Source organism: Megalopta genalis, chromosome 14 (assembly GCF_051020955.1).
Source record: "Megalopta genalis isolate 19385.01 chromosome 14, iyMegGena1_principal, whole genome shotgun sequence".
Classification (NCBI taxonomy): Eukaryota; Metazoa; Arthropoda; class Insecta; order Hymenoptera; family Halictidae; genus Megalopta; species Megalopta genalis.
In genome coordinates, this window is record NC_135026.1 from 3,374,684 (window position 1) to 3,396,872 (window position 22,189).

The 22,189-nt window shown below is 42.0% G+C and overlaps 3 protein-coding genes and 1 long non-coding RNA gene across 23 annotated transcripts in view; 2 read left to right on the forward strand and 2 right to left on the reverse strand.

Annotated features, from left to right (window-relative positions):
- Positions 1-27: 27 nt before the first annotated feature.
- Positions 28-6,015, reverse strand: LOC117225718 (ATP-dependent DNA helicase Q5). Its single transcript, XM_033479441.2, has 13 exons — positions 5,783-6,015; positions 5,557-5,681; positions 5,323-5,487; positions 5,061-5,237; positions 4,824-5,003; positions 4,650-4,755; positions 4,411-4,522; positions 4,073-4,300; positions 3,789-3,974; positions 3,559-3,679; positions 2,863-3,126; positions 1,590-2,751; positions 28-1,531 (listed from the first exon to the last, which is right to left on the reverse strand). Exons 1-13 carry the CDS (start codon positions 5,868-5,870, stop codon positions 1,482-1,484), a joined length of 2,964 nt encoding a protein of 987 aa, XP_033335332.2. The 5' UTR covers positions 5,871-6,015; the 3' UTR covers positions 28-1,481.
- A 157-nt stretch (positions 6,016-6,172) lies between these two features.
- On the forward strand, positions 6,173-8,335 carry LOC117225722 (THAP domain-containing protein 2-like). 2 transcript variants are annotated; one of them, XM_076526404.1, is made up of 5 exons: positions 6,173-6,419; positions 6,519-6,624; positions 6,690-6,855; positions 6,947-7,005; positions 7,093-8,335. In XM_076526404.1, the coding sequence occupies exons 2-4, from the start codon at positions 6,527-6,529 to the stop codon at positions 6,992-6,994; spliced, it is 312 nt and encodes a 103-aa protein (XP_076382519.1). In that variant the 5' UTR covers positions 6,173-6,419; positions 6,519-6,526; the 3' UTR covers positions 6,995-7,005; positions 7,093-8,335. The 2 variants fall into 2 exon arrangements, with proteins under 2 accessions (XP_076382519.1, XP_076382518.1); XM_076526403.1 differs by having other exon boundaries at positions 6,173-6,624.
- A 148-nt stretch (positions 8,336-8,483) lies between these two features.
- Positions 8,484-11,115, reverse strand: LOC117225723 (uncharacterized). Its single transcript, XR_004491583.2, has 2 exons — positions 11,025-11,115; positions 8,484-10,939 (listed from the first exon to the last, which is right to left on the reverse strand). It is a non-coding gene; the product is annotated as an uncharacterized LOC117225723 (long non-coding RNA).
- The window catches only part of tweek (transmembrane protein KIAA1109 homolog tweek), a 30,234-nt gene continuing 16,887 nt past the window's right edge, over positions 8,843-22,189 (forward strand). For 8 of the 19 annotated variants that reach the window (XM_033479426.2, XM_076526383.1, XM_076526379.1 and 5 more), the window contains exons 1-19: positions 8,844-9,143; positions 9,726-10,040; positions 10,789-10,932; positions 11,044-11,363; positions 11,467-13,736; positions 14,143-14,429; positions 14,516-14,819; positions 15,302-15,622; positions 16,190-17,063; positions 17,660-17,918; positions 18,312-18,659; positions 18,733-18,809; positions 18,897-19,233; positions 19,314-19,492; positions 19,593-19,818; positions 19,905-20,293; positions 20,364-20,525; positions 20,593-20,718; positions 21,822-21,960. In XM_033479426.2, coding sequence (XP_033335317.2) covers positions 9,767-10,040; positions 10,789-10,932; positions 11,044-11,363; positions 11,467-13,736; positions 14,143-14,429; positions 14,516-14,819; positions 15,302-15,622; positions 16,190-17,063; positions 17,660-17,918; positions 18,312-18,659; positions 18,733-18,809; positions 18,897-19,233; positions 19,314-19,492; positions 19,593-19,818; positions 19,905-20,293; positions 20,364-20,525; positions 20,593-20,718; positions 21,822-21,960 — 7,036 coding nt within the window. In that variant the 5' untranslated portion in view covers positions 8,844-9,143; positions 9,726-9,766. Of the gene's footprint in view, positions 9,144-9,224; positions 9,520-9,725; positions 10,041-10,788; positions 10,933-11,043; positions 11,364-11,466; positions 13,737-14,142; positions 14,430-14,515; positions 14,820-15,301; positions 15,623-16,189; positions 17,064-17,659; positions 17,919-18,311; positions 18,660-18,732; positions 18,810-18,896; positions 19,234-19,313; positions 19,493-19,592; positions 19,819-19,904; positions 20,294-20,363; positions 20,526-20,592; positions 20,719-21,123; positions 21,170-21,821; positions 21,961-22,189 lie in introns of those variants that run through there. The other 11 variants (XM_033479435.2, XM_076526386.1, XM_076526394.1 and 8 more) reach the window with 7 other exon arrangements.

Genomic DNA, 22,189 nt, shown 5'->3' on the forward strand with positions numbered 1-22,189 from the left:
GAAGAATAGTAAATATGAAGTGGTAGATAGTATGTACTATAAATATATTTATTTTCTCATTTACGTAGTTGCACATGAGAATAGTACGTATTGTGAAATAAGTATCTCATTGAAATATAGGAAAATAGCATTTCATCGAATAGTAATATTTCATGGAACGATATTTAGAATAATGGTGTTGCAACTAATAGTATTCCAAATAAGAGGTATTTGTTTCTTTAGCTTTTTATGGTATCATATACTACTGCAACACAATGCAAGAAATGCATATAAACGTAGAACACCTGCGTTGAGAAATATTTGCAAGAAATATCTATTCGAATAGAAGATAGCGAGTTTTTATTTTCATTTGATTATTTTCTATACTTGAATCGAAATGTCAGTGATAATTTTCTCCTGATTTTGCACACTCTCCAAATAGTATTTCATTTAAGTATTAAATAAAATTGCATCTCCAAATAGTATTTCATCCAAGCATTAAATGAAATTGTATTTCCAAATAGTATTCCATTCAAGCATTAAATGAAATTGTATCTTCAAATAGTATCTCATTCAAGCATTAAATGAAATAGTATCTCCAAATAGTATTTCATTCGAGTATTAAATAAAATTGTATTTCCAAATAGTATTCCATTCAAATATTAAATAGAATTGTATCTTCAAATAGTATTCAATTCAAGCATTAAATGAAACAGTATCTCTAAATAGTATTTTATTCAAGTATTAAATAGAATTGTATCTCCACAAATAGTATTCAGTTCAAGCATTAAATAAAATTGTATCTCCAAATAGTATTTCATTCAAGTATTAAATAGAATTGTATCTCCAAATAGTATTTCATTCAAGCATTAAATGAATTGTATCTCCAAATAGTATTCAATTCAAGCATTAAATGGAATTGTATTTCCAAATAGTATTTCATTCGAGCATTAAATGAAACTGTGTTTCCAAATAGTATTCAATTCAAGTATTAAATGAAAGTGTGTCTCCAAATAGTATTCAATTCAAGCATTGAATGAAATTGTATCTCCAAATAGTATTCCATTCGAGCATTAAATAAAATTGTATCCCCAAATAGTATTTCATTCAACCATTGAATGAAATTGTATCTCCAAATAGTATTTCATCCAAGCATTAAATAAAATTAAATCTCCAAATAGTATTTCCTTCAAGCATTGAATAAAATTGTATTTCCAAACAGTATTTACTTCAGTAAATATTTTAGAGTGTTAACTATTTCCTATCAAATCATCTGAGATTTTCCCAAATCCCGGTAAACTATAGCACAAAATCGACGCATTCTTGAAGATTCGTATGTTGCTGCACGATTTATTCCATCAAGATTGTATAATTAATGGACATCGGTCGCGTATATACAGACAAATATTTACGCACTCTATGGTATAAATGCAATACATAAATAATGAATTTGTTGCCCAGTATCCGCTGTGACTCCAGTATGTACAATCCTATGTCGACGCTCAATCCTGAGACATAGACTTTTTAACAAAACGATGTATCCCCGCTTCATCTAAAAACAATTCTCGTTGCAACATTTCCTTTCCACTCACCAAAATCTCGTCTCTTACCCAATATTTTCTGCGTCAGCAACGTGTAATGCATTTCTCGGCAAGTTTTCGAAAACGTCGTCCTGTCCGGGATACGCTCGGATGGATAATATTTCATCAAGTACGACTTCAGGATCTCCGCAGTTTTGAATTGCATCGCCTTATCAGCGGGCACCATAACTTTATCCTTTTTGGACGTGTGTCTCGCACGGCTCGACTTCTGACGTTTCTCATCGCGGGTCGACCTTCTCCTATCCGAACTCTCGTCCGTCAAATCGCTCACCTTCTCCGGTTTGTCTCTCGTCCCCAATAAATCACCGCCGTTTTTGACCGCTTCGCCTTTTCCCTCGTTCGCAGCGATATTCGTCTCATCGTCGCCCTTCGCTCTTTTGCTCGATCGACCGTCCACGACGTTCTCGAACGAGTCCGCATTTTTCCGCCTTTTATGAAAGCTTGATCTCGTCGCGTCGTCGCTGGTCTTTTCGTTCGTCGCGGTCGACTCGTTGCAATCTGCGTCCGCTGTCGGCTCGCTATTCGACGACGATCTGGCGAATTTTAAGATCTGCTCGTAGACGCTGTCAGCCACTCGCGGCGCTTTTCTGTTCCTCGATTCTTTCCTCGCGTCCTGCGAACACCTCCGTGACTTTTTCTCCTGAACTCTGTTCTCCTGGACCTTGCTCTCCTCGTGGAGCTTCCTAGCGCACGTGAAACCGTTGAATGTTCGAGCGTCCGCGTTCTTGCTTCCCTCAACGGTTTCAACGTCCGTGCTCTCGCTGCGACAAACAGGATTTTTACTCGCTTTCGTCCCGTTACTTTTAACGTCCTCGGCGCCATTTTCATTATCGTCGTCGTCTTTCAGGAAATTCGCGGTAAATAAATATTTTTTGCTATTACTGGACGACACTTTCGCGACGACGCTCGCGTCCTTTTTCATCTCTAAGGCGGTCTTAAACGTAGGGTACAAAATATTCTTGCTTGCGGCGCTCGGCTCTTCCGATGGAACACGAGCACATTTATCGAAACGTTTGTCTGCGGCGTTCTCCGCTCCGTCGTCTAAGCTGCCGCTACATTCTACTCGCTCGTCGGAACGCTCCGAGCTCGCGGATCGCTCGTGACACGATTTGTAGCCGAGCAGATGCTCGTGCAGGGTATTTGCGGCGGTGCACTTTCGCACGGACGATATCTTCAGCCGCGCAACGCAATGAAACACGTTAAGTAAATTATAATTATGTGGAGATTCGTACGTTCTTTTTTTTTTTATGGAAATACGTGGACATATTATTGAATTACATACCAGTTTCGACATGTTGAACTTGTATTTGTTCGCGACTATGGTGTTGCACAGCCCTTTGTACTCGAGATCATACGCTATATCGTGGAAGTCTTTCTCTCGCAGCCGTCTGTTCATCGCAGCGGACATTTTCTCGTAATTGTCCGCCAACGCTGATTTTAGCTGAACGTAATAATACTCCCGGAGTTGAACGGTCAGTCCTTTGATTTTTACGTCGGTGCTCTCGGCCGCGCACACGTGAACGCCTTCGAGATCTTGCGTTTTTACCTTGGGATCGTGTAAAAATAGTAATAAAATGATAGCAATGAAATACTATAAAAATAGTAATAAAATGGTATAGAAATAGAAATGAAATAATATCAATGAAATAGTATAAAAATAGTAATAAAATAAGAGCAATAAAATAGTATGAAAATAATAATAAAATAGCATAAAAATAGTACAAAAATACTAATAAAATAATAGCAATAAAGTAGCATAAAAATACTAGCAATAAAATAGCATAAAAATAGTAACAAAATAATAGCAATAAAGTAGCATAAAAATAGTAATAAAATAGTATAAAATAGCAACAAAATAAGAGCAATAAAGTAGCATAAAAATAGCAATAAAATAGTATAAAAATAATGCATAATAATAGTAATAAAATAGCATAAAAACAGTAATAAAATTAACAAACGAATACATCATCCCTCTCACCTCTTTTTCTTTTTTAATTCTTCGGATAGCGAACTGTTTCTCAAACAGTTCCTTCGTCTCGCGTCTGCTCTCGGCTAACAATTGGTCTCGCGAAATTTCTCTTCCTTTGCCTTCCTCTTCCCTATAAATATTCAAACGATCATATACATACAATCACGTATACAAATACAAATAATCACAACCAACAAGCATGCGCAGTTATTATAGTCGCGCAGTCGCACGCTACTTACACATCGTACTTCGGTAAAGCAATACCGTCCAAACGGCTGGCGCAGCTGCTCTTTCGTCTGGTCTGTGCCATCTCGAATTGCGAAACCTTCGCTTGAACGGCGTCCTTGTTTTCGCAAACGTCGCATCTGTTTTTGCACGGCGGCGGACTGTCGCCGAAATATTTCGAGAAGACCGCGTGTCTACATCTGTTTTACACAGTTTCATCGATGAAGCGGAACGTCAATTATGTATTTACGATCGAAATAAGTCATGATTTATAAGTTTTATGAGTCGCGATTCTTACTTCACTTCGAGACAATAGGAAACGGTTTTCTCGAAATTTTTCCATCTCAGTTTCACCAGGTCGGTGTTCTTCTGCGTGATTTCCTCTTTGATAAGAAACGCGATCGGCCCGTATTCTTCGTTACTGAAATAAACTCTGCAGAACGCCGGTTTCCCATCTCTGCCCGCTCTGCCAGATTCTTGATAGTACGCTGCTATATTCTGGGGGACTGTCCAATGCACGACGAACCTACGACAGAAATTACGAAACAGCTTTTATATTATTTTTATTTTATATCGTTGTTCTTGTTATTATTCTTGTTTTATGTTATTATTTATTTTATATTATTATTTATTTACCTGACAGACCCTTTGTCTACGCCCATGCCGAAACTGCAGGTTGCTGCGATTACAGGCACTTCGCCGGATGTCCATTTATTTTGAGCTTCGTTACGCTCCGAATTCTTTAAACCTACAACCGTTTTAGAATCACTTGTTTTGCTGGCAAGATATTAATTACAAAATTTCGTTTATACTACCAAATAGTACACATAAGTATATATAAGTATATATGTATATAAGTATATAAATATACATACCAGCATGATATGCTAGAGTGGATATGCCAGAATTAGACAGTTTATGTGCAATCACTTCGGTTGCTTCTTTCTTTCTACAATATATAATGCCACAATTTCTCTTTACCTAAAATCATTCTTTCTGTAGATTCATAGAAAACACGTGTACGTATACTGTTCGCCTGTCTAGCTTACTTTCGAAGTGGATGGATCCTGCGTACCAAGAGCCTTCAAAATAAAACTTTTCAGGTGGTCGAACGGTTTGTCCAAGCTTTCCAAAAACCACACATCGTAGTAGAGATTAGGTCGAAACACAGGCACTGAGAATATCTGGGGATTCTTCATGTTCAAGCTTTGAAGTATATCATCTTTCACCTGTAATTAACACGTATTACAGTGAACAATAGTTAAGGTTAGCTCGGGGAATTGTACCTCTTTTGCAGCAGTAGCTGTTAACGCGATAATAGGAATATTGGGGCACAATTTTTTAAATGTGCCCAACTGCCTGTAACTGGGTCTAAAATCGTGACCCCATTGACTTAAACAATGAGCTTCATCAATGACAAAATAGGCCAGTGATTTAGATTTTCTCAGTTTCACCACCATATCCTATAAACAATCATCAATAATTATTTGAACATATTCTTTGACTGTATGGCTTTGTTTTTAATACAGAAAGATAGAAGAAACCGACTTGAAAGTGTTGCTGTGCTCCCATTTCGGGTGTAACATATAACAATTTAGTTTTCGGTGAATTAGATGATATATCTTTAATAATTACATTCCTTTCTTTGGTCGATGTAGTTGAATTTAATGAGCTTGCATTGATCTTTTTACTAACTAGAAAATCTATCTGATTCTGTAACAGAAAATTCATATTACATAACGCATTCTGTGCTATCAACCTCTTATTTCATTCATTGTATACCTTCATAAGAGCCAACAGCGGCGAGAAAACAATTGTTACTTTATTCTCCTTCATTACTGCTGGTAATTGGAAACACAGTGATTTACCACCACCAGTTGGCATACACACAAAGACATCGTCTTTACCTGAAGACATATGATCGTTTAACCACAGAGAACTGCTTAACATTTAAATGTGTAACATAAACAAAACAGAGAATGTATTTTATAATAAACAAAGATTCAACCTTTGTAAACAGCAGTGGTTGCTCGTTTTTGAATGTCGCTTTTGAAATCATCATAGCCAAATACAGATTTCAGAACAGACTGTAACATTTTGTCACGTAATCGTGTATGTTAATTCCCTATCAAAATTCAACATAAACAATTACAATTGCATTCTAAATTAATCTACGAAAACGTTGTTCACATCAACCCAGCTTTGTGCAGCATCTACAACTAGCTTAGCGGAATCATGAAAACGTGCTATGTATTGAACTTATGGTCTAAGGAACCGGTGGTGGGCTAGAACGTGTGTTGAGGGACTGGTAGAAAATATCATAAATGTAATTGGATGATGCCAATGGATTCCAAATGCAATAGCCAATGGCAGCACTCTCAGGTCTCAGTCTCAGCCTGTAGCAGCTGCAAGAGGCGTGGTCAATATTTTTGCTATAGTATACTGTTGGTGCTCTGGTGCTGCTCTCTGTCGTCAAATTCCGATTACAATTTCGTTGCATGCTACTCATGCTTCTGCATGAAATTGCCGCTATTTCATCGCATGGCCAGGACGCTTGTTTAGGGACCCTATTGTATCCAGTGTATCCTTTTGTGCTTTGTAGTTTTATTATCTTTACAGCATACATTTATACTGATTTTCATTATGTAAGTATTATTCAATATATAAAAAGAATAAGTAATATATACAAAAATATAAGTATTTCTATAAGAACTTAAATAATTGGTGAGCTGGTCAAAAACTAGAATTAGAAATGCCGACGTGTATGGTAAAGGGGTGCAGAAATAAATCTTCTGACAAGACTCGTAGACAAAGATTGCTAGAGGAAGCATTCAATATTACTTTCCATTCGTAAGTATAGGTATTTTAAACCCAAATGACCAGTAATCAAATTCATTTTATAATTGAATCATTAGGCTTCCAAAAGATCCTGAAAGACGCCAATTGTGGCTGCATAATTTGATGCTCGATAATGTAATCATAGTTAAAAAAGTCGTTGTTTGTTCTGTTCATTTCAAGGACAGTGATTTTGATAGAACCTCTCTGTCATGCGTAAGACTGAAACCACATGCTGTACCTTATGTACGTATGGGTCCATTCTAAACGCAATTTGTTACATTAATACATTTTTGCCTTATATAATATTTTGAAATTGGTTATTTTGTGTTTGCAGATAGAGGTTCCAGAAGAAGAAGATGAAGAAGAAGAAGAAGAACTGTAAGAACTGAATGAGTAAGTTTCTCTTGTACTCCATGCATATTTTCATATCAATCGATAAGTTCTACGTTACTAATATGTATTCTTTCGTTGTAATTGCAGGAATGTTTATGAACAAATGACAAATCAGTTCAAGTGGAAGCATCTCCACATATAAACAAAAAGTGAAAAAAAGAATGTTTCACTACAAGATTCCACAAAGATTTGTCATTGACTAGACAACGCCATGCTTCTGGTGTCAAATACCGAACAGTCTCCTTTCAGCGGTGACTTGGCGTCAAATTTGCATAAATTTCCTTGCAAAGTACACTACCAAGCATTTTACATGTACTTGGTTGAAGCAGACTTGGCCGACTGGGTACATACAAAAACATGTATTTGTAGCTAATGATGCAGACGTCACAATTCAACTGTTAATATAGTATTATTGTCCCATTCCCCTCCTCACCCGCCTACAAAGCATTACATTTCCCTTCAACCATTTGCAAGATGTGATTTTACTGCAGCGAATTATTTAAAAATACGTTTGATCAAGTCCACACACATAGTGTGGTATTTATATACGAGTTATAAGAGTGGTATTTTTACGTATAAGTTTTTATTTAATAGTTTTATGTATATATAGAAAAGTTTTTATTTATATATAGAAAATATCAGCGTTAGTGAAAGCTGGAAAGTGTGATGTTGAATATGAGAAGAAGTCTGGAGATTATTTAGTATTAACCCTGCTGGAATTTACAATCCAAAATTAAAAGTAAAAACAGATCTTCGTACGACAATAAAACAATGTTTTCGAAGAAGAATTCCGGATGGAAACATTTTCTATAAAAAGTTTAGATGAATAAGTTAATGTATCTAAATTATCAAAAGGTCGACCAAAAAAATCAAGAGTTCGAATAAATCAATAAGGCGAGAAAGAAGTGAAATAAATCAGAATTTATCCCTTTTAGAAATAGATACATCAGAAACCTTTATTCATAATTATAAAAAAAAATTCACGATTATAAGGAAGCAAAAATTTTTGAAGGATATTTAAGAGCAGTTGCCAAACGAGATTTTGAATATTAAATGTCAGCTGTGTAACCCTAACGTATAAGTTAATGTAATTCGGTGTTACTTAATGTGAATAATAACGTACTATTACTATTTATGACTGCTGAAATACCGAATGCAGTAAAATCTCCCCCTAACTGATACTCAGATTGTGCATAAAATGGACAATTTTGAAAATTGTCTATTTTCATCAATTAAGCAGTATTTATTGTATTCCTATTGCATGGCAATTGTAGAATATTAAAGAGACTGTATTGTCAATAAAAAGTTTTTTCTGCTGTCCTAAAATTTATTTGAAAATGTGCAACTTATAATTATCGAGGGAAAGATTCATAAAAATCACTGATATTTCTGTGTGCTAAACCAGGTTCGCGTGAAATATGATCAGATGCATACAAAAAGAAAATAGGATAATTACACGAAATTCAAATACGTACATATTCGTGTCTATGTTGAAATTTAATTCAAACGTGCAGTTTCACAATTCGACAACAGTCGGCAGCACCAGCGGAATATGGCCGAGATGTGAATTCCCGCCCTCGTAATTGTCTCAGCCTCATTAAACTCTTACTGGATATTGGTCTAAAATAACATTGACCAAGATCTTGACCTCCCTCACCCGAATGCACAGTCCTTTAGGTCCATGAATGCAGCAGCAAATATTATGCAAATTCTGGACAACTTTGGGCCAGCTTGCCAAGGAGTCGCAGGGGGGGGGGATTGTTTTATGCTGATTAGTCGATTCAATGCTGTCAAACTTAAAGAATAATAAACATTTTCTTGATATTATTTATGATCTTAATCAGTTCTTCCGCCGAACTTGCGATTCGTGAGAGCAAATCTTCGGTTCGTTGGGGCCAAGTTTGGTAATGTGTATGTGGGACGATGTGGTCGTGTGTGAGGACCTTTACAATGATAGATCGAGCCTCATGATTTCGTTCGTAGTCAATGTCAGTAGTCAACTATGGAGCGGTTATGTGTATTACTGTCCATCGATGACAGTTCTATGACATCTATTAAAACTGATATACTAATAAATACTAAACCATGAGTGACACAACAAAAATTGAATGCAATTCTTATATAAGCATCAAATACAGGTAAATTGGCCGATCACGTTAGTTTCACTTGACATTTGCTGGTATAATATTTTCTTCTTTTTTCTTTTAAGTGCATTTTGATAAGAATGCTCTCTGTGTATGTGTGTGTGTGCACGCGTGTGTACTTTGCATTTGCTGATAAGCTGATAAGACGATTTAAATGTCATTGAATGCCAGGGGAATACATAATGTACCGTGGTTGTTCTATCGCAATGCTGGGAAAAATTAACGTGACCGTGTCCATCGATAATAATTGCTTGCAATGTTCATCGTTGTGCAACAGATAACATGTTTCATTGAATCTCGATCGTATCGGTGACGAAAGATAAAAATCAACGGATCCAGTACAATATTTAACGCAACTGTTTGGTAAATTGTAAGGATCATCGTTAATTACAGTCCACCGTTTAGGTTATGTTTACAAACTTTTGCTTCTCTGTTTCGGAGTCTTCCACGAACGTAGATAATAAATCTCGCTCCGATTTCCGTGGCTTCGACGATAGCGAATTGTTCTCGAAATATAGGCCAACGGTTATTTTTACGCTGTTTTAATGGGTATAATTTTCTTTGCGTTTTTTTCAGTGTTTAACAACCAAAATGAGAAACGGCTCTTGATTTCGTAAATGCAAGAAAACACATCGATCATGGAGGAGAACGAGCTGTATAACGCTACCGTTCCATCTCTTTCCGGAATTGAACCAGCATTCTGGAATTATTCCGACCATGTCATCCTCGATGACCTTAAGATGGACAGTAGTTTTATATATTTACTTTGCTCGCTGGTATCCGCCACATCCTGGATCATTTATATAGCTTATTACAATAGCAGAGTGATCGGTTACATATTGACAAAATTATTGAATCGATTTGTTATTAGAGACGGATACGTTAAAGTAGGTAAGAATCGAAATATACAGAAAATACTGTTTCATGTACAGTCGACACCCAACCATACATATATTACGAGAGATTCGTTTCGCGTAGCATCGAAACCGTGTTAAAAGAAACGAAGTAATGCGTTATAAGGATGAGGAGAGAAGAAGTGGTCAGTCGGTCGCGATAGCTTAGGTGGTTAAAGCAGCCGTCTAGCAAGCGGGAGGGGACTCGAGTTTCAAATCCCAGCCGCCGACCGATCAATCAAGGACTCATTTTGTTCCACAAATTTCGAACGTGGGTCCTTGGTCAGTCTCTTCTGACCACGTTTTTTAGACACTTTAAAATTAAGATTTGGTTATTTGGAATTCTCGAAATCAGTTGAAAGACATCCGATAGCCAAGGGCCGATATTAAAGTGTCTTCTTATCAGAAATCCGCCGAGCTGAGGGCGTGAAGGAGGACCGGCGTTTTTTCTCTGACACACGTGTGTGTGTTTATGATACGATAATTGACTGGAGAGAGAGAGAGAGAGAGAGAGAGAGAGAGAGAGAGAGAGAGTCACCCAGGGCCCCCCGGGAAAAATAGATTAAAATTAGTTGATCCCAAGAAAATCAGTCGCTCGCCAAGCGAAAAAGGAATTCGGACTCCGGGAGTTTCTCTCGTCGAGTTTCTTTCGTCCGACCGGATCGACTGATTCTCTCCTACGAATCTCTCGTATCCGTAAAGTAAAAATAATCGCAACATTGTTTTCTCTTCTTGTTATCATACAGGGTCTTTCACTCTAAGCGTGTTAAGCGGAAAAATAATGTTTAGAGATATAGTTTATATTACAACAGATTATAGTATCAGAGTTCAAGACGGATGGCTTATATTCAGATGGTGGAGGAGTTATGTTCCCAAAGACGTATCCGAAGGTACACACTGCACACGGCAAAATACAAAATTGCATAGAAAAAAAATGTTTAATTTATATTTTAAACAGAAAGAGAAATGTGTTTATACTTACCTTGCCGATCTTTTTCCAGATCTTTCACATTCCGATACCCGACTGTCAGTGATGTTGAACGGCTTCGAATTGCACGTGTACAATCGCTGTCAGCTGTACGCACAATTGGAGAAATCATTCGGTCTGACGCCCCAAATGTTTCCGGACGAGGAGGATCACACCGTGAATATCGACGATCGCGATGCCGAGTCAATACGGAACTCGGCCAATCAGAATTTCCAGCAGATTAACGCGATGGATGTTTCGCGTCGCGTCGATAACATTAGGAAGAAAGAAGCTCACGTTATAGCACGGACGTGGAGAGATTTAATACCTGTTATTAAATTAGATGTGTGCACGGTTAGTCCGGCTCCGTCTGGTTCACGCTTCGATAACATACGGATTCTCTTTATTTTCTTTTATTTCTCTTTTCTTTTCCTATTTCAATACGATGTCGTTTCAGGGGAGACTGGTGTTCGGCAATCGACTGGTCCCGACGACCTTGTCGATAACCGTGGAGGAGGCGCATTTCGTGTATTCCACGAAGCCGGCCGCGTCCCGCCACGACCATTTCATGCACTTCACGAAGTGCAAGGCGGAGAACTTCAAGGTGATACTGGCGCCGAGTCCGAAGTACACCGGCATGGTGGACGATCCGCCCAGGTACATGGGCGAGGGCTTCGTCGTGCTCAGCTCGAACAACATGGAGGTATACTACTACATGGACGAGCCGGGATTTGTGCCCGAGCACCCGGAAATGATACAGCTGGTAAACGGCGACATGGTGGAAGCGATGCCGCCTATTTGGGGCATCGACATCAAGTGCGGCAAGGGGACGGATTTCAGCTACGGGCCGTGGGCAGACCGGCAGAGGGAGCACCTCTTTAAGTTCTTCTTCCCGAACGATTATCAGCCTTTGAAGGTGACGAAGCCGCCAGTGACCGGCGAGAAGCGGCAGGTCCAGTCGTTCGACATCAGATTATCGACGCTGAACGAGGCCACGATCGACATACTCTTCAGCAAGAACACGGAAACGAACGCCGTCCACGTGAACGTCGGGCCTGGCTCCTACCTAGAGATCACGATGCCCTGGATAGTATTGCAGGACGGTTACACGACGAAGATCACCGGTCAGCTGTTACATCTAGAAGCAACCACGAGCCTGCAGTACCGCAGCCTGGTTCAGAGCGAGACGTTGGAGTTCGGCGTGAAGTGTCACTACCCGATCCGATGGAACGACCATCAGGAATGGACGCTGAACCTGACAGGCTGTAAGGCCACCGCGAACCTGGTCTACTCGCACAAAGAATTCTTCCAGGACATGATCAACGACTGGGCGAGCAAGGCCAGGCCCGACATCCTGCACTTCGTCCCATACACCTGGAAGTTCAATCTGCTGTTGAAGGAGTTCGAGCTGATCACGCTGTGCAACGAGTACAACTGGATCGACTGCTCCTCGCAGAACCAGGAGAACGCACACATCGCGTTTTGCGGCGAATTCTTCGAGCTGTCGTTTGACCTGCCGTTCGTTGACTACTTGCCGGTTACGATACCGCTCCGTTTCTGGATCCAGGGCGAGAGCGTCGACCTCTCATTCTACCTACCGGAGGTCAACACTAATCACACGATCCTGCTGGCGCTGCACAAGAACGCGAAGATCATGACGCGGGACGGCTCGCACATGTACCTGTCGGAGCTTAGCAAGAACAAGAAGTGGAGGAACGTGTGCCAGAAGGGCGCCGGCTGGGTCGACTGCTGGTCGGTGCCGATCGTCGCGTTAAGCATCAACTACACGTACCACCTGTGCCCGCCCCTCGGCCCCGCCCCCCAGGCGAACATCACCACGCCGGAGAAGGAGGAGATTCTCCTGTCGCCGATGAGGATACCGCGGTGCAGAAAGTCGCCCGGGCTTCAATGGTCGACGAACGGCAGCCAGAAGTTCGACCCGCAGTCCATAGCGCCCGACAAGGTCACATTGGACCTGGAGATCGGTCCTTCCATACTGTTTCTGTACGGTTCGTTGCTGAAGAACTTTATACACCTGAAGGAGAACCTGTTCGGAGATTATCAGACGTTCACCGACATGCAGCAGAGCAGGACGAACCCGACTGTCGCGGAGAGGGGTAAGGACAGGGACGTGCAGAACAGCAGCGTGGAGTCTGTGGATGACGAGGACGCGAAGTCGAAGGCGTTCGACCCCAGGGAATATAGGCCGCTGGAGGTGATCGTTGGGATCACGATGCACGACATCCAGGCGCATCTGATCAAGAACTGTGGCGAGAACGATCCGCCGTGTCCAGTTATACTACTCGAGCGGTTCGGCTTCGAGATGAAGAAACGTTATCGGGAGACCGAGCTGCAGCTGCTTCTGTCACCCGCCATCGCGCTGCTCGCCGATAACGTGGTCCGCACGAGCAAGGACCGTCACATGAATCAGGGCCACTTGATGCTGAGCGCGCTCCAGGTCAGGGGTCACGCGATGTTCAGCAATGAGGGCCGAACCCTCGACCAGGAGACACTGGAGTACGCGTGGCTGATCGAGGTGCAGCTGGGCAAGTTGGCCGGGAAGATGAGCTCGCCCCAGCTGCACCATCTGATCACGTCTCTCGAGACGTTTCTGCTGATGGTGAAGAACAACGAGAACACTTTGAGGCCGCCCGATTTACCGCATCATTGCCATCACGGTATACCCCCGTTGCAGTGTCCTGACAGCGACGTTGATAAGCATTACAGGTAATGTTTATGTAATTGTATATGAATTTTATATAATATATTTTATATAATTTTATAATCGGATCTTGGTGCGCTAAACAGCTCTACGTATACGTTTGTCTACTGTGCGCACGGTAGCCAGAAGAATAAACTAGATTCCAAGCCGAAGGAGTGGAGGTAGATCGCGTGACGCGGCGGTGCTCGTTGATTCTCGCTGCGCAGTGGAGTGGGGGCGCAATGGGCGTACCCACACAGCGGCCGCGTCACGTGACTCACTCCGTGAGTGGTAGTCGTAGCCCCCCCCCCCCTCTTTCCGAATTGTCCATTTTCATTAACAAGCCGAGCGTCATTTTTATCACGAACGCATAAAATCTGATATCAATGATGTCCCTGAGGCGATGCTGTAACTCGTTCGGCTTTACTCCAGGTGTCCCAGTTCCGAGGATATAAAGTACAGGATGACGAGGATAGCGATAGACTCTGTCGACCTGCATTTCCAAGAGGTGGGGACCGCTGTGCATCTCTGGATATCACCGATCCGCGTTTCCACCTGCAATCTTCACGGCCACCAAGTCAAGTCCGGCGTGACTAGTGTGCTGCCTAGAATATTACTGCGGCAGTTCGTGTCGGCGGCAGATCATTTCGCTAACACGAGCAACACGAACACAACGGGCAGCGGGAGGTCGCACAATAATGCAAGCAGTCGAATGTCAGGTACATTATTTTCCAAGGTGAAATATTTTATGATCGCATATTGAAAAATAACAAAAATTTGAAAAACTGTTCTCATGTTTTTCCAGGCGACGGCTCCGACGTCTGGTTGGAGGTCGGATCGGTGGCCTTAGGCCCGGTAATTTTGGAGGCCGCGATATCGCTTCCGACCCCGGAGCACAATTTGCATTTAGTACAAAACAAGTATTTGAAGTTGCACGACGAGGCCACGAAGCGTTTGTGGTTCCTGTGGCCGCAGGAGAGCGGCGTGAAGCCGGCCAAGTGCGGTTGCATAGGCGGCTGCGCGTTTTTCGGAAACAATCGAAACGGGCCGAGATTCTTCAAGCCGAATTATCACGATTTCCAAGACGGCATCAACGTTGCAGCGTATAGGTAGGGACAGTGATCGAAGTACGGTAAATTCTCAATTTTTCGTGTACAATCTGAGCATCAATTGGGGAGAATTTGTACTTCGAAGGGTCAGACTTTACCTTAGGGGATCGAAATTTGTTGACATTTTACGACGTATTTTCGTAGATATCGGCGAGAAAACATGAAAAATTAGAATAGAATTCATTGACGTCGCTTAATCGCGGAGAAAATTCGAAACTTTATTTTAGGGAACCAAAATTTTTTTATTTTTTATGACGTATTTCCGTAGATATCGACGAGAGAACACCAAAAATTCGAGTTTCAATGCGCGGAATTCGTTGGGGGCGGACGAAACGTGAAACTTAATTTTAGGGGACCAAAATTTTTTGACATTTTTACAATATATTTCGGTAGTTATACGCGTCCAAAGTCGCTGGGCTTTGCTGTAGCAACGCTTCCTAGAAACGAGGAAAAAAAAAACATCACGACCTCGCCCGTTTCAGAATTAACGAGACCGGGAAGGAAAAAGGTTTCGGACAGTCCATTTTGCACGACGGCCAATTGGTGTTCCACACGTCGCCGTACAACTTGCAGGACTTGTCGCTGCAAGACTATCCGGCCGCTGGCGTAAAGTTGACTGCCACACAGGACGGAGTGCACGCGACGAAAAAAGTCGAGCGTCCCAGGTCTGTGGCAGATCATACTAAAGATTCCGGTATCGAGGAGCATAGTAGTACAAAATTAATTACTGCATCAGCAAGTCCGTTCGCGTGCAGCGGGGATCGGAAAGTGCTCGGCAGAAGATTTTCTTATACATCAATGCGGTAATCCACGGAAACAGTCTCTGACACCGGCTTACATACATTAACCGTCACGATTTAAGCGTTGTTGTTTTCTTTGATTATTTGCATGACCACGTGACATCGATGGGAAGAACGCCACGGTATACGTAGGCGGAAAGACAGAACATCGACACCCAATCAGCATACAAAAGTGCATCGAGCTTCTGTCGCACGTCGATGTCATTTTCATTCCTTTTTATTTCTTTGGTTTAACGTATTTACAAATTTTATGGTTTTCTTTCGTGAACATTTTCTGCTTCTCGCATCCATTCAGTCAAGTAATAAATAACTTCCAATGCATCAAAGGCAAATATTATTGTTCGTTGCACAAGGAAACATCGGGACTTTGCTTTCACTCATACAAAATGTCCAATTAAGGAAACGGAAGTTACTTAGGACTCGACCTCTAACACAAACACCACACCCATGGTTTTACGAACGTTCATTTCTAATACGCTAAATCGCAGTGGCAAGACAGAACAATGTTTGCTAGCACAACGTCTGCGTTCAATTGTACACCTCTGTTCACCGTTCCCGTTCCTGTTGCAGCGGGAGCAGCGCGCGGGACGTGCCGTATTCCCGTCTAGTCGACGCCAGCCCCGTGGCACACCTGCCCCAGAAGCTGGACTCGGACTCGAAGTTGCACACGGAGCGCAGCAAGTCGATCCTGAGCGTCCCGGAGATCGAGGCAGCGCCGAAGAGCAGCGTGTCGGACTCGAAGCTGGCGGTGGACTACTTCAATGCGTCGGACGCTGAGCCGTACGAGTCGACCAGCCCGCAGTCGTTGCCGACGGTATCGACGGAGGCGAACTACGTTGAGTCGATGCAGACGTCCGTGAAGACCGTCGACAGCATCAATGTCTCCGACTCCCGTCACTCGTTGTACGTCGCCTCGGAGTCCGAGGAAAGGGTGCGGCAGGAGGTGCAGCGGACGATATCGATGTCCTCAGAGAACCACTCGGAGGCGTTCTATTCGGCGGACGAGGACACCAGCCACGGTTTAAGCGGTAGCCGGACGTCCAGCCTGCGGCAGTCCATCATCGGGTCGGGCACGGTGCTGGCGCGGAACGACAGCACCAAGAAGAAATATTCGTCCGATCTGTCAATCGTGGAGAGCGCGTCGAACGCCACGGTGCCCGTGTCCGAGAAAGCGCATACGCTCGAGAGGGCGAAGCCGCAGACGATGAGCGTGAAACGCAGCCCGCGGGTGAACCGGAACACCAGCTTCCAGAACGACGCCGACGCGGCCGGCAACGGCGCGCTTAAGGACTCCTCCGACAGTCATTCCGTCTCGTCCACTAGCTTCATCTCAGCCGTGTCCTCGCAGGAAGACGTCACGCTGGTCAATTTACACATGCAGGTGAACAAGCCGATCGTCGACTCGCCGTTGCTAATGTCGAGTTACGTTAGTCATTTGACTCAGGTAATGGCGCGACAGGTGAAGCTATCGGAACCGTGCGACCGCCATTGATTCCACCGGCCTTGGAACATGTTGCGAAGGCCGATCTTCCGAACAGCTAGCTTATTTTCTATTCGGCGCCGCTTGCCACTGAGACCCCCCATCCGAAATAAAAGACTCACCCGTTGTATGGTGCTCCTTGCTGGTGCTTATGCACACTGCGCCGCATTAAGATTGTGTGTGCTCACCGACGAGTCGAGCGCGAGCCCAGCGGATTGATAGTCTTTTATTATTTTCTTCCGATCGTGCAGACCCACGCCAGCGTAACAGAATTCGATGCTGTGAATCCGCTCGGCTCGTCGGTGAGTGTAAATGGACCTTTGTGCACGCGGAGACGTAATTCGATGCGGTAGCTTTTCCGTAATATCTTGAAGATAAGGGCAGAGCGACGTTAAAAGGGAAAAAGTTGTTCAGAATAATCGGCCTTTGTGACGTTGAAATCGTCGTTGAAATCAATGGCGGTGTATGCTTGCGACATCTTCGCCGCACGATGTCTGGTTACGCGCGGTTCAGCCGCTTCTTGACGAATTTTCAGCGACTAAGAGAAAAGCTTGTTGCAGGTCCGTTGCGCGAATTGGAGCCAGTCGTCGATACCGAGCGGAAGCAGCGCGTTCACCACGCCGCTTTTCCAGCGCACCGAGGACGGCAGATTGGTTTACGTCGGCGCGAAACACGTGCCGAAGTACGAGACGATCGCCGAAGGGTTCACGTCGTTGAAGATGATCACCAGATCGGACGGCTCGCCCACGGCTGGTTCGTCCAACAAGACGCCCACTCATCCGTACCTTTGGGACAGCGCGACCATTAGTCAAATGGAGGGTAAGACGATTATTTTAGATTTTATGCGTTTGTAACGAAAATTACATAGTATAGAGGAAATGCAAGAAAATTTAACGCTGAGCCTACTATGTATTAATATTGACATATGCCTGTTGCTCTGTAAGAACGATAAGACTGAATTGATTAGACTTTTCACAATTTTTATGTGGGACAGTCTTTACAAATACAAAGTGTGAGACTGGTGGTTTTGACCGGCTTGGTAGGTTTAGTGTTAAGAGCACTGTAGCAGCATTGTCAATTTGAAATTACTCAAGGACGAAAGAACTAGTCGACTGCCACTCGTTGGAATTGGTGCAGAGAATTTTTATTCTGTATCCACAGTCTAGTAATGACTATAATTCAAAATATTAAAAAGCTCATTGTTATTCCCAGGCGAAGAGGATCACACGACTCACAATGAGGAGGAGTTATTGGCGGCGCAGCACGAGAGCGGTTCCCGTACGACGGTGATAGTAAAATTTAAGGGAGATGTAGATATTATGTTAAGTCCCATGGTGCTAGAATCCCTGCAGCGTTTCATCGACGCGATCATACCGACGTTGGCCGCCTTACACCCGCTGTCCATCCTGAATCATCTTCATCATGAGTGCATTGGGAAGGTCGAGGATGCCAATATTCTCAAGCAGGATCAGAGCTTGTCATACTGGAGTCAAGTGCAGACTAGTTCGAAAAGGTCCACCGCCGAGAGAAATATTAAAAACGGACAAGGTGACGATAAACGTTAGTTTGAATATTTCAAAGTCCATTCATATGCGACGCAAGGAGCATTATTCACACGGCTTTTCCATGATAGGTAAAATCGCACTGCAAACCAACGTGTACGAAGAAAGTATTATGACGCAAGTGCAAGGCAGCATTATTTTGCCAAAAGTATGTAAAGGATTGCATAAAATTCTGGTTCACAGTAGGTTTTCTTAATAATAATCGTGGTATCACAATTTTTTGTCCCTTTTGCAGATGAATATAACATTGCTGCAGGCATCTGTCGTCGAAGAAATCATATCATTCTCCGCCCTTGAAAATATACGAGACTTGACGTGCGTGTCGTTGTTCGCGATCTGCTTTGACGACGTAACGGTGAGATTCTACATCGGGAAACAGGCCCGCGAAGTCGTCCAAACGTTTCACAAACCGGCCGTATTAACGAATCAGAAGAAAGTGAATAAGATTAGCAAGGCATTTTTACCTGGTCATCAAACAGCCGCCGTGGTTACTGACATTGGCAGTGGTGAGACGGTGTACATAGAGACTTCCGAGAAGCAACAGGAAGAAATTGTAGTCACGTTAAATATAGGTAACAGCTATTCTAATTTCCTGGACTATAGTGTATAACATGGAACTCGAACAGCTAACTGAAAAGGATTCGTGTAACAGGCAAGGCTCACTCTCAATTACGTAGGCTACGAAACGAGTCTTCAATATTAAAAGATGCTGTGATAACAGCAATTCCTGCTCACTATTCAAGAGTGTTGTTTACGTGTACCAGAATAACGTCTCCGTTGAAGTGCGTCGATTATTACATGCATCAGGTTGTAGACGAGAAAGAGAAGAGCGTAGGTTTTTTTATTTTTGCAACTACAATGAACGTTTCGTTGCACCAATCAGTTCGCATATAATAGTATGAATAATCTTTCACGAATGAATTATCTATAGAAACAGAGTGGTCCTCCGCAAGCCACAGAGGAGTTTACTCTGGGAAGCGGAGAGGACAGACTGGGTTTCATAATGTTCGAGTGTGGATTGGAAGGCATTAAACTGAAAGTGGTGAAGAGATCGCAATTCGAGAAAGGCGAGAACGGAGGCGACAGCAAGAAAGTGGACACTGAAGTACTTTACACAGACAGTGTGAAAAGCCAAGAGGAATTAGATAACGCAGCCGGTATGGAATAATTCTAATTAAATTAATAAATATTGAACGCTCCGCGCGTATCTTTTATTAATTAAACCTCGTTCATTGTGACGCAGCACCCGCCGCAACAGCGACCGAACCAGAAACAGCATCAACGAATTTACCAAACGGAGTTCAAATAAATACCAGCGCCACGTGCGCCAGTCTTGCATCGAAAGCAGGAAATGGAAACACGGTCTCCTGCATCATAGAATTGAAGACAGTGTGGTTCAATTTCGCGGCCCCGCCGCGTACACCTATTACTAGAAAAATAGATTACACTCGATTAGATTGGAATTTGTTGAGCACAGCGTCGCCAGCCATAAACGCCTGGATGAATCCCAGCAATAAATTCGCAATGCGGATCGTGCACATGTTTAGGACTATGTATAGAAGATCGACGGCCATCGTGGCCTGTCTCATGGCGGAGGCGTTGGATGTGCAGGCAATCCATATGCCGGCTAAGGTATTTCATGTGTACTTTCATATTGGAAGAAAACAAGTGATCATTAATATTTATTCTAATTGTTCTTCAGAGTCGTTATGGAAGATTGACCCCGTTAGCTAAGACATTGCAAGAAGATCCATCGTGTCAATTATGTACAATACTACAGAATTACGTTCTATTGAACGATCTGACAAATATCGAAGCCAATTTGAAAGAGTCCGATTTACCTTTGTTGTCGACACTTCGTCAGGTAAATTGTGCTTCGAGGACTTCACTTTTCTTATTGTTTAATATTTAATATAATATTGAATCTTTAGGGTGTCATAGTGCTGAGTAGACAGTGGAAGAACGTCCTATACACGCCGTTATTATTGGAACATAATTACAAAACGAAACACGTGAAACCGTTGAACGTCACTTTTGCAGTGTCAGACCCGGAAGAGGTGAGAACAAACTCTTGTCTACGACGTAAACTGAAACAATTAACAACGTGTCTGAATTTTTGAGATATGTGGAATGGAATTCTCTGTCTATTGTTATGCCGATGCGACGATAACTATTATTACACGTATTAATTTCTTCTGAAGTAATCATTAACATTATATTTGTTTCTCTAACTGTTCGTACATATTGGACTTGGAATTACATAGTTCTCTCGTGTCACTGTAAATACTTTTAACAGGAAGTTTAATCTTCTTTTTTGTTTTTGTTTGTTTTTTTTCCTTTCGTTTCGTTTCATTTCGATAGCATAACGTCGATGTTATGGAAGAGGTTTTTCATTTCATTCGGAAGTATACGTGACAAAACTCGTATAGGGAACATAATTCGGTAGACGATTTTTTTTTCAGCAAGTAAGGAAGGAAGTGCCGACGGACGGTAGCAAAATAAAATGGCGTAAGAACTTTACAAATATTTGCACAAAGTAGTTCTAACACACTCATACTATTCCGTACAGAGAGCCTATCGATATCGGGATATCTTTTTCATAGTAACAAAACAATACGAAGCTTTTTACTATGTGACTAAAATCATATAACTCTGTTGTAAAATTTCGTAACACGTTAATGCGTTTGTCTGTTCTTTAACATGTCACACACCTCCTAACACCACGATCTACGAACACGAATTCTCTTCTGTTGTGAGCTTGTACGAAACGATAATGTCATTATAAAATAATAATAATTTTCCGTTCCATTTTGGAACAGAATCGTAATTTTCATTACACATTCATACACGTTCGAGTCGGTGATGGTTTCCTTAATCTCTTTGTGCAATACGTTATATAAATGTATATGTGAAAACTTTGCATTTTGTAATACCACAACGCGGACTTCCTGTGAAATTTAAAACTTCTGAGAACAATGTCTCCTAAAAGCTATTCTCACATTTATATTTCGTTCGGTCTATCGAGTATCATGTTTTACTAAGAAGTTTTTTAATTACTTTTAGTCTCTTGTACCTTGTTGCCGATTAAACAGATTGTTCAAACTGCAATTGTTAAAGAGACACTGGGTGAAAGTTTCTAGCTATACTTACTCGTTCACAGGAGAATTTGCTGACAGACGGTGAGGGTAGCGCAGGAGAAGTTGATGATCAGGAAGTCACAGATGAATGTGCTATGTTAATTCATACGGACCACATGCATAAACATATACATGTCAAGGGTGGACAAGATAAAACCACAGGTACTATAAATGATACTAAACAGAGTATTAATGACATAATACTATACCTCTACTATATACCTGAGATACGATATACATATTCAAATGATGAATGGTACGGTATCTGTACTATTCGATATGATTTTATGGGATTATCAAGTATCTTATCAGAAGAACTTCAATTGAATACACCTGCAGCTTCTTAGCATCTGCTTTAAATTGTGATCTCGGTAACTGCTTAATGTTTTAC

Excerpts from the sequence above, each read along its gene's own strand:
- LOC117225718 (XM_033479441.2), bottom strand. The coding sequence starts at position 5,870 with ATGTTACAGTCTGTTCTGAAATCTGTATTTGGCTATGATGATTTCAAA. Across the intron at positions 5,004-5,060 it reads CAGCTACTGCTGCAAAAGAG|GTGAAAGATGATATACTTCA; the intron begins GTACAATTCCCC and ends TGTTAATTACAG. Across the intron at positions 3,127-3,558 it reads GAATTAAAAAAGAAAAAGAG|GTAAAAACGCAAGATCTCGA; the intron begins GTGAGAGGGATG and ends CACGATCCCAAG.
- LOC117225722 (XM_076526403.1), top strand. The coding sequence starts at position 6,527 with ATGCCGACGTGTATGGTAAAGGGGTGCAGAAATAAATCTTCTGACAAG. Across the intron at positions 6,625-6,689 it reads TTCAATATTACTTTCCATTC|GCTTCCAAAAGATCCTGAAA; the intron begins GTAAGTATAGGT and ends TTGAATCATTAG. Across the intron at positions 6,856-6,946 it reads AACCACATGCTGTACCTTAT|ATAGAGGTTCCAGAAGAAGA; the intron begins GTACGTATGGGT and ends TTGTGTTTGCAG.